The sequence below is a fragment of the Sinocyclocheilus anshuiensis genome, unplaced genomic scaffold (assembly GCF_001515605.1).
Source record: "Sinocyclocheilus anshuiensis isolate Anshui unplaced genomic scaffold, SAMN03320099.WGS_v1.1 scaffold1105, whole genome shotgun sequence".
Lineage (NCBI taxonomy): Eukaryota > Metazoa > Chordata > Actinopteri > Cypriniformes > Cyprinidae > Sinocyclocheilus > Sinocyclocheilus anshuiensis.
In genome coordinates this window covers 305,635-316,975 of record NW_015558596.1, presented here as the reverse complement: position 1 = coordinate 316,975, position 11,341 = coordinate 305,635, and the positions used below count along the sequence as shown (strand labels likewise).

At 43.6% G+C, this 11,341-nt stretch overlaps 1 protein-coding gene across 1 annotated transcript in view; it reads left to right on the top strand.

The window, feature by feature from the left end:
• The first annotated feature begins 1,188 nt into the window (after nt 1-1,188).
• LOC107680049 (noelin-3-like) overlaps nt 1,189-11,341 on the top strand; it is a 13,208-nt gene continuing 3,055 nt past the window's right edge. The window contains exons 1-5 of the mRNA XM_016475808.1: nt 1,189-1,424; nt 4,277-4,420; nt 4,973-5,128; nt 5,507-5,726; nt 5,856-5,962. Of these exons, the coding sequence (XP_016331294.1) occupies nt 1,356-1,424; nt 4,277-4,420; nt 4,973-5,128; nt 5,507-5,726; nt 5,856-5,962 (696 nt within the window). The 5' untranslated portion in view covers nt 1,189-1,355. The remainder of the gene's footprint in view (nt 1,425-4,276; nt 4,421-4,972; nt 5,129-5,506; nt 5,727-5,855; nt 5,963-11,341) is intronic.

The following is an 11,341-nucleotide window of genomic DNA, read 5'->3' as shown; positions in this document are numbered from 1 at the left end:
TGGTGATGAGTGTACTGAGAATAACGCTTTCATATTTTCACCTCTTTAATAATTCGTGTTGTTTTGATGTATTTTAAAGAGTTGGCAGTCAAAAATAAAAATGCTGGATGATATATTCTTCATTCTTTCTGACAAATAACAAAAGATAATGTGAATTACAGTATGTATTTTTTTTTATTGCAGTGCACATAGAATCCACAGATCAGTACTCACTACTCACCCATGAGTACTTTAAAATAAGCTGCTCTTTTACTCTTACTCAAGTAGATTATTGGACAAGTACTACTTACTGTACTCCCCACTACATTTTTTGGAATGTAATGGTAGGCTACATTTACTCGAGTATATTTTTCAGTACTCTTTCCACTGCCAAGGGATGATAACGTCCTATTTAAGAGCGCGCTGCAGTTACATCATCTGCAGCTTTAAATGCTCAAGCTGCTCAAATCAGAAAGGATTCTTATTGGCTGTCAGAGTTTTTATTGTTCATCAGCTGGGGAAAAAAAAAATCTAAATGTTGTTCCAATGATAGTTCATCTGAATCGTTATATGGGGCGGACTTCCGTTTCTCATTCCGTTTCGTAATAATTATCGCGAAGGCGGGCTGAATTCCGAGTCTGTCTCACTTAATGGACCACAAGATATTAGTAATTTGTTATTTGAAAGGACGCCGAAATTGTTATACTTGTGAGACTTAAAACTCCTTGTAGTTACTGAATGGTTGTTCACATAACAATGTGGAAAGAAAGATACTCGTGTTTTGCTGAAATCAGTAATCAGTTTAAAAAAAAAATGAAATGAATGAATGAATGAATGATGTAACCAACCTTTTTTTTTTTTTTCAATTTAACATAGCTTAGTTATGACCAATTTTATTACATTTAAGCGACATTTAAAAGTGAAATTAAATCGCAGTTCTTACTTCCAAATATATTGTCTTCTAAATTGCTCAAATGATCTATATTGGAATTGTTATGGAGCCTCGTTCGATTCCTTACTATTTTTATCCCTAGTGAACAATATCTAATGGACATGTTGGTTATGTTTAAATTTACTCCTTACATTGTAAAGATATAAAAGTCGTGACTTTATATCTTTAAGTTACTCTTGGATATATTTTAGTTTGGCTAATGAATGAGTAACCCCGCACTGAAATGCTCTAATGATGTAATATCCGCTGAGAGTGTCCACGTCTCTCAAACTTTTCTGCGCCCGGAGCGACGATGAGAGCGCACGCACTTTCAGCAGCTCTATCGAGGGTCTCCGATCCCACGATACTGATAAGAAGCTCGATCTGAAACATTGGAGAGTGAATCAGGTTGTAAGAGAGACGTGGGAGGGAGACTGGAGGCAGAATGCGGGCGTTGTTCGTGGTGCTGAAACCGCTGTGTTTTCTCGCTCTATTCGGCTACTGCCCTTCCGCGGTGAGTGCTGCGCACCTTCCTGACTTTACATAGACAGAAACTTGACATGTCTGAGTCCCGCTCCTACTACACCAGTGAGTCATAGGAACGAGATATATGCAAAGTGATAAACAAAGCTGGCAATGTATTTAATGATGGCTACTTATGTTATGCGATAATATCCTTTTAATTGTAACATCAGCGAGAATGAGAAAAGAAAATGCAATAAAACTTAAGCTGGGTTAAAATCTTGATATATGTGGGATACATTACAAAATGTGATTTAAAAAGCGGAAAGCCTGAATTTCTGTAATTCTCTCTATGATTGCAGCACAAATGGTCACAGATAATATGTTTAGACCCTTTATTGCTGTTATAGTGAATGAGATAGTGCACATTAAAGCATTCAGCAAGCATTCTCTCTTATTTCTGCAAAGCATTGGCTGTTTATTTCATCTTGGGTGTTTGGTCACACTTTATATAGGTGTCTTTTCTAATGCTGTATATTTACATTAAAATACATTTTGTGTACATTTTGTTCGTGTTGAAACTATCATGAAAATTGCATTTTCTCCCCATTATTCCTTTCTCCTTTCAACATCTAGTACTAGAATATATTAAGGTTTACACTGCAATACAAATTAAGATGAATGTTTCCACGTACAAGAGTAACCTATAATTACAGTAATTACATGCGGTTACTTTATAAGTACAGTATAACAGCATGTACTGTATGTACATAAAATTGACATTGCAATACATTTTAACTTAACTGTAACCTGATATCAAGGATTATTCTACTACTATTTTGTTGAATTGAGAGTTCAATAGTAATCTACAGTATTTGGTGTTGATAAAGTGTTTTAATGAGGAAATATTTTCCTTCCTCAGTGTTCTGAGTCTATTCTCAACACTACTATTAATCTGTACACAATCCCTAATGGGTCTGTTTTAGCACTGGGTCGAGATTAGATCTGCATTGTTGAGGCACAGCCAATTATTTGTCATGTGACACCCAAGTAACTGCATGAATTTTATGTCATGTCATATGTGTCCAGAAATAAAAGAAATATGTAGTATCAGTGAGAGTTTCATGAGGATCTCTCATCCAGTCTTAATAAACCTAGCTGCAGGTCTTATTTGAGGAGTAAAATCCCTCTGCTCATATTTCATAATGGCAGTGAACTAGCAGGAAGTACCCATCCAACTTGGATATGTTACAATTTGCTGAAATTGCAGTTAGTTGTTAGTTGCAGCGGCATCAGGAAGTGTGCCAGAGTGTGTAAAGAACTCTGTTTTTCAGCTCGCATGTAAAAGGCTAGTCCCCAGAGCCGGCCTTTCAGGGCCCGCTGTGAGAGTGGGGAAAAAAATGAATGTGGGTGTTTACAAAGTGCCTTTATTGTTGCAGACAATCTAGGGAAATTTGGGGAGATGAATGCAGAGAGAGGCTTTATCATGAAGGTGTTGCGACGGGGTGCTATTTGTCATCAAAACATGCTATTTATGCCCTGCCTTGTTTTAGTGGCGTGTGCTTGAATTGCTTTCAGAATTTTGATGAATCAGTGTGAATCGAAATGAATATTCAGTGGAATACACGTTAACTGCACAATATTTATCCTCTGCTTTTATTATACGATTTAAAATGAAGTCATATAGTGTCTTATAGAGTCAGAGACACAGATTTAAAGGAATAGTTCACCCAAAAATGAAAGTTTGCTGAAAATGTACTCACCCTCAGGCCAAAATGTAGATGAGTTTGTTTCTTTATCAGAACAGATTTGGAGAAATGTAGCATTACATCACTTGCTGACTAATGGATCCTCTGCAGTGAATGGGTGCCGTCAGAATGAGAGTCCGAACAGCTGATAAAAACATCACAATAATCCACAAGTAATCTGCACGACTCCTGTCCATCAATTAATGTCTTGTTAAGCAAAAAGCTGCGTCCATCATCTATCAAGGCATTTTTAGCTTCAAACCATCGTCTATTATCCATAATAACGCTTCCTCTAGTGAAATAAATCCATCCCCTGTTGTCCTCTCACATCATTATATACCAGCATATTTGTTTAGATGTGTTTTGGACAGTTTTTACTTGTAATCGGTGATTGTTCTGTGCATATTTCTCTGCTGATTCAGCCAAGATGACTTTTTCTCTGGAGAAAGCAATATTATGGGTATTTTAACCAGAAGCAAAAGTTTGAAGTTAAAATATAATAGACGCTCCAGGTTTAAACACAAAACAAAATTATATGCATATTTTAAAATGTACATGTTTACTCAATCATCTCTCCATATAACGAATGTAATAAGTTATAAATAATAATAAAAAAAGATAATAAAATGAAGCACTCGAAGTGAATAGCTATGTAAGTCGGGAAGTCGTGGCCTAATGGTTAGAGAGTCGGACTCGTAACCCAAAGGTTGCGGGTTCGAGTCTCGTACCGGCAGGGATTGTAGGTGGGGGGAGTGAATGTACAGCGCTCTCTTCCACCTTCAATACCATAGCTGAGGTGCCCTTGAGCAAGGCACTGAACCCCCAACTGCTCCCCGGGCACCGCAGCAAAAAAAAAAATGGCTGCCCACTGCTCCGGGTGTGTGTTCACGGTGTGTGTGTGTTCACTGCTGTGTGTGTGCACTTTGGATGGGATACATGCAGAGCACTAATTCTGAGTATGGGTCACCATACTTGGCCACATGACACTTCACTTCACTTGTAAGTTTATTGTAGTTCTCACTAAATATCCACATTTCAGTTTCAAGCACAGTACATTTTCATTTTCAGTACATTTTAAGAATGTCATTTAAAATTTTAAATTGTAAACAAATAACACCAAGATATGTCATACATGCCTGTGTGTGTGTTTGTACAGACCATCAGACCCAAGGAAGGCTGGCAGGTGTACAGTTCAGCGCAGGATACTGACGGCCGCTGCATCTGTACGGTGGTGGCACCAGAACAGAACTTGTGCTCCAGAGACGCAAAGAGCAGACAGCTCCGCCAGTTACTGGAGAAGGTGTGTGTGCACATAATGTGTGTCTAAGAACTCTGAAGTCGTTTTATATTGAGATCTGGTTTAGATAACAAAAGCTCTCATTTTAGCAATTTGAAAGCATTATGCTAGACTGCTCGCCATTGTCATCATTGGAGCTGATGATGGTAATGCAAAAAGGCCTGAAGAGTTCTTTAGGCCCCCTCTTGTTTCTACTTCCTACGCTTTTCTTCTGTCTTACTGTGAACATTCTGCAATAGTTATTGGCCCAAGACGTATCTGTGTCTTTCTTTTTTGGTGGATGCTAGTGAAGGAAGTAATAGGGTTGACGATACATAGTCTCATTTTTATCCTGTTTTAAATGTGTCAGTTGTGGTATGTGTCTAAGATCTTTCCGTCTTTACTTGGGTTGCGTTAAGTGGAATTATGGAAATGCAGAATTCCTTGGAGGCATAGTGTCAGGGCTGATTTACACCAGTTGAAAATATATTTTAAATCTATCACATCTTCCTTTTTGCAGTTCAAAGAATGATTAATGGATCCTAACTTCATTTCGGCCCATCTTCCTCTCTTAAGATTCAGAACATGTCGCAGTCGATCGAAGTGCTGAACCTGAGGACCCAGAGGGACTTCCAGTATGTCATGAAAATGGAGAGCCAGATGAAAGGACTCCGATCAAAGTTCAGACAAATCGAGTCGAACCGAAGAACATTATTGACTAAAAACTTTCAGGTGAGCTACCATTAAAGTCATGCCTCAGAGAAAATCAATGGTCCTTTCTCATATGAACAGAACGGTTGGAAAAAGCCACATTCGTGCCATTACTCTCCAAGAATGACGAATCAAATCCCACTTAAAAGCTTCTTGTCTTTATCCTTCACAAACATTTCAAAAAGCCACACACTGTTCAGCATTCCTGGAAATCCTGGAAACACCAAAAGGTCATGTTTTATTTCAAAACAGTAATATCAGTTGGGTCTAGCATGTCATTGTTCATAATGTCTTGCTGTTTACCGGGCGAGCTGTGCCATGCTCTTGCATCTGTTTCTGTTAATGTAAGCAAATCTCCCCTCATGTGATTTCTATTTAAATGTCTGTCTGGTTTTGCAGGAGCTGAAGGGGAAGATGAATGAACTGCAGCTGCTGATTCCAGTGCTGGAGCAGTACAAGACTGATGCCACACTCATTTCCCAGTTCAAGGAAGAGATCAGGAACCTGTCTCTTGTGCTGACTGCTATCCATGAGGAGATAGGAGCGTATGATTATGAGGAACTCCAGCAAAGGGTCCTCGGCTTGGAGGGAAGACTGAGGAACTGTATGAACAAACTCAGTGAGTTGAACTCAACATGACTTTTGTGGTATTTTCTTTTGTGGAATGGTATGTGTTCCTTTAAAGTTGAAGATGTGTTGACATGCTTATATAACAGCTGACATTACTTGTCATTCTCCACTGTGTCAGCCTGTGGTAAGTTGATGAAAATCACGGGGCCCATCACTGTAAAGACATCAGGAACGAGGTTTGGAGCTTGGATGAAAGACCCTCAGGCTTCACCTAAGAACAACAAGGTAATAATGACCATTATAATGGACAAAAATGATGGAAAAACTAGTACCTGGAAGCAATGCCGCTGAAAAGTGGGCAAACACTGTGGCATAGCCGTTGTTACGGAGTAATCAGAACATGAGACATGCGGATCCATGTGTAAGGCTTTATTACAAAGGCGTGGTCAAAAAACGGGCAGGGGTCAGACAACAACACAGGTATATCACAGGCAAGGCAAAGAGCATTCCTAGGGCAGGCGAGGGTCTTCCATCGGCGAATGTAATCCAGAGGGCAAGGCAAACGGGTAATCCACAAACAGGCGATAGTCCAGTAAAGGGGCAAACAGAGTCCAAACGATAAGGCGGGAGAAATCCAAGGCAGGCAGAGAATCAGGCAACCAGGCAATCAAATAACACAATGAGGCAAGACTAGACTAGAACTAGGAACAAATACAAGATTAGGAAAAGGGCTCTGTAACGTTGCTATCACTAACTGAGCGATATGCGCAAACACTACTCGGCGTTGAATGGTGGTGTGAGACTGATTTTTATAGTGTGTGTTATTGGTAGCAGCTCTGTATGATTGATTTCAGGTGAGCTTGTGATTAGAGCAATGGAGCATGGGAAATGTAGTCCAGGGTGATGTGTAACAGTCTGTGTAGTGTGAGAGGCCATGTGGATAGCGGGTGACCTCTGGTGGTGAGTGAACGGAAGTTTATAGACCAGATTCGTGACATAGCCCCCCTCCCAAGGAGCGGCTTAACGCTCCTAACTCAATATAATCCAGGAGGGCGGTGGAGCGGAGGCGGAACAGGGGGAGGGACGGAGGGCCAGGTCCACATGGAAGTGGAGAGACCGGGGACTGAGGCAGAGTTGGCAGAGCAGAGCACCAAGGCAGAACTGGCGAAGCAGGAAGCCAGGGCGGAGCAGAGAACCAGGGTGGAGCCGGCAGAGCAGGCGGAGCTGAGGACCACCACAGCTGAGCAGACGGGTCCGGGACCGGATACGTGACATAGCCCCCCCCCAAGGAGCGGCTTCCAGACGCTCCTAACTCATAATCCAGGAGGGCGGTGGAGTGGAGGCGGAACAGGGGGAGGGACGGAGGGTCAAGAGAGACCGGGGACTGAGGCAGAGTAGGCAGAGCAGAGAACCAGGGTGGAGCCGGCAGAGCAGGTGGAGCTGAGGACCACCACAGCTGAGCAGGCGGGTCCGAAGATCCCCACGGCGGAGCAGAAGACCACCAGAGCAGGACAGGAGACCACCAAGCCGGAGCAGAAGACCACCAGGCCGGAGCAGACAGAGCAGAAGACCACCACGACGGAGCAGACTGGACAGAAGCCCACCAGGGCGGAGCAGAAGACCTCCACGGTGGAGCAGACGGAGCAGGAACCCACCAGGGCAGAGCGGACGGAGCAGAAGCCCACCAGGGCGGAGCAGACAGAGCAGAAGCCCACGAGGGCATGTCGGCAGACCACCAAGGCGGACCAGAGTGATCCAGATCCCATGGTGGGAATGGGGCCTAGGGAAAACTGAAATACAAGATACAAGCAGTGCATTTACGGCATCAAGGACCGGAATTGGAAATACAGTGGGCTTATTAAAAGTCTCTTTGGGCATGACTGACAGGTTTAAAGGTTCAGTGTTGGTCTCCTCAAGAGTGGCTGGACAGACAGACAGTTCATAGTTGGGGGCATTGGCAGAAACTGAATGGGTTGACAGTACACAGTTAGAAACAAGAGCAGAACTCAGACAGGCAGACAGTTCAAAACTGGATGTATTGACTGAAAATGGACTAACACACAATTCATAAACAAATACTGGGCAGGCAGATAGTACGACATCAGAATTGTCAGTGAGATCTGAACAGACGGGTGATTTAAAATATCTAGCAAAATCCTCACAATGAGAATCAGATGTCTCAGGAAAATGATTAATAGTGGGATTGAGAGCAGAATCAATTATTGAAAATAGGGCTTTAGGCCTAGTAGTGTTACATAAAATTAACTCTGAGAGATATTTACGCTTAGCAGCATTAGCATCTCGCTGAAATGCAGAGAGGGAGTCCTTTAAGATTTCATAGGAAACTTGTAATCTATCCTTATTCCACTTACGTTCAGCCCTTCTACAGGTCTGTCTGAGTGAACGAGTAGTGTCATTTAACCAAGGCTTAGAGTTGTGCTTATGTTTTTTCAACTTAAAAGGAGCAACAACATCTAAAATATTAGAACAGGTGGAATTAAAAAAGTTTAAGTGTTCGTCAGCATCTAGATAACTTAAACATGAGTCCATGTCATGATTGGCACGTAGTTCAGAATATGAAGCTGTAAAATCATCACTAGAGCAATCGGAAAAGACACGAGTCAGCCGTGAACGGGGTTGTTGCTTATGTGTAGTTCCAGTCAAATGTAAAGAGAACAAGATTGGCAAATGATCCGACATGCCTGTGTCTAAGATGTTAATGTCCAATACAGGTAAACCACGTGATAGAATTAAGTCCAAAGTATGACCCTGAATATGAGTGGGGCCAGACACCCACTGATCAAAATCAAATGAGTCAATGAGACTGCGAAACTCTTTAGAAAGTGGCTTAGAGTCACAGCATACGTGGATATTAAAATCTCCCAAGATTAAGATTCTGTCATGACTGGTAACAATATCCCCCAGAAACTCGGCAAACTCGTTGAGAAAATCCTTGTTTGGCTGGGGCGGGCGATAAACCAAGGCAAACACCACAGAGTAATTTATTGTGGGCTGAAGCAACAGCACTTCAAAGGTGCAATGAGGGCTAGTTGTTAAACAGCGGCAGAGATAAGAGTTTTTAAACACTGCTGCTAGTCCCCCACCGCGACCTGATAGCCGAGGTGAATTTAAAAAATGACAGTCCTGTGGAACCAGTTCAATGAACGGACTTAACTCACCAGGTTTAATCCAAGTTTCAGTAATGCATAAGATATCCAGGGCGTGAGACGTGAAGAAGTTGTTTAATATAAATGTCTTATTCACCACTGATCGTGCGTTGATCAAAGCCACCTTGAGTAGCGATGAGGCTTTTTCTGGCTGTGTAAATCGGTTTAGCGGTCGGAGGTTGAAAAAATTCACTCCACGGCGATGAATGCGGGGGGAGAGATGATGTGATGGCACAGACGAAAAGTGTATGCAAGAGACCTCAGCTGAACAGCAGCTCCACCCCGCTTGCCGCGCTTCCTCCGACGCCGCCGCCGCCTCCATGGAAAACCGGCAGGATGCCAACACAGGTGAGCAGGGAGATATGAGAGGCCAGGTAGGGGAAATCGGTCAGGCGCACCAATGTCACTCTTGGCGGAGTCTATAGCCATGCGAATATTTAGCAGTGATTGGCGGTCATAAACCAGCAGCATATTACAGTCAGTGATTAGAAAGGATAAATATAAAATCATAAAATTTAAAAACGAGAAAGAAAGCAGCAGACTTTCACAATTAACCCCCATGGCTGGTTCAGAACAGGACAAGAGTTCAGAGATGGCCTTCTCGGCTGGTTCAGAACAGTCAGAGAGTTCATAGACGGCCTCCTTGGCCGGAACAGGACAGATAGAGAGTTCATAGGCGGCTTCCTTGGACGGAACAGGACAGGCAGAGAGTTCATAGGTGGCCTCTTTGGCCGGAACAGGACAGGCAGAGAGTTCATAGGCGGCCTCCTTGGCCGGAACAGGACAGGCTGAGAGTTCATAGGCGGCCTCCTTGGCCAGAACAGGACAGGCAGAGAATTCACAGACGGATACCACTGACACCTCTGGAGGTTCTGCATCAGATGCCGCCACCTCTGGAGGTTCTACAGTAGTAACATCAAGAAACGGGTAGAGTTCATTAACATCCTGCTTAACAGGACCGGTACAGAGTTCAGCAACGGTCCCTTTGACCTTGACAGACAGACTGAAAACTCATAAACGTCCTCCTTGGCCGTGGCTTGGCAGTAACATCAGGAAACAGGGAGAAGTCAGTAACGGTCTCTTCGACCACAACAGGCTGAGAGTGCATCGCTGGGCGCCACCACCGTGATGTGACAAGACTCTGGATGATCAGCTGTGATGTGACAAGACTCTGGAAGATCAGCTGTGATGTGACGTGACTCTGGAAGATAGGCTGTGATGTGACGTGACTCTGGAAGATAGGCTGTGATGTGACGTAACTCTGTATGATCAGCTGTGATGTGACGTGACTCTGGATGAACAGCTGGGATGTGACGTGACTCTGGATGATCAGCTGTGATGTGTCAAGACTCTGGAAGATCAGCTGTGATGTGACGTGACTCTGGAAGATAGGCTGTGATGTGATGTGACTCTGGAAGATAGGCTGTGATATGACGTGACTCTGGATGATCAGCTGTGATGTGACGTGACTCTGGATGATCAGCTGTGATGTGGTGTGACTCTGGACGATCAGACGAGACGTGACGTGACTCTGGAAGATCAGCTGTGACGTGACGTGACTGGACGAACTGCTGAGACATGACGAGACTCTAGAAGATCAGCTGAGATGTGATGAGGCTCTGGGAGATCAGCTGTGACGTGACGAGGCACTGGCAGATCAGCTGTGATGTGACTTGACTCAGGAATGGAAGCTGTGACTTGACTTGATGCTGAAAGATCAGCTGTGACTTGACTTGACTCAGGAAGATCAGCTGTGACTTGACTTGACTCATGACGATCAACTGTGACTTGACTCATGACGATCAGCTGTGACTTGACTTGATTCATGAAGATCAACCGAGACTTGACTAGACTCATGAAGATCAGCTGTGACTTGACTAGACTCTAGAAGATCAGCGGGGATGTGACTTGGCTCATGAAGATCATCTGTGACGTGACTTGACTCATGAAGGTCAGCGGTGGCTTGACTTGACACAGGGATGGCAGCAGTGACCTGACGGGGTGTTGTTGTGGCTGCCATTTTGCTAACGGGCTCCGCTGTTGCCACCATTTTGTGAGCGTGCTGTAGTGCGGCCATTACACGAGCGGACACAGTGTCGCATTCCTCCGCGACACCCACAGTGAACGATGAACCAACAGTCAACAAAGCATAATCCATAAATTGAACGCGTGATGAACGAGGATCCTCCTGAATCACTCTTGACTTTAAAGGCTGGTTAAGACCATCACAGAAAAAGTCTATTAACATACAGTCCGGCAATTCTGAGCCATTTGCCAAAGCCAAATATTCCACAATGTAACCCTCGAGTGATCGTGTGCCCCGCTTGAGCGCTAGTAGCAAAATCGCTGTGTTCATACCTGGCCAATGTTCCTTGGTGAAGCTGCTGAATCCCTGTCAGGCCGAGTATTCTGTTACGACATAATCAGAACATGAGACGTTCGGATCCATGTGCAAGGTTTTATTACAAAGGCGTGGTCAAAAAATGGGCAGGGGCCG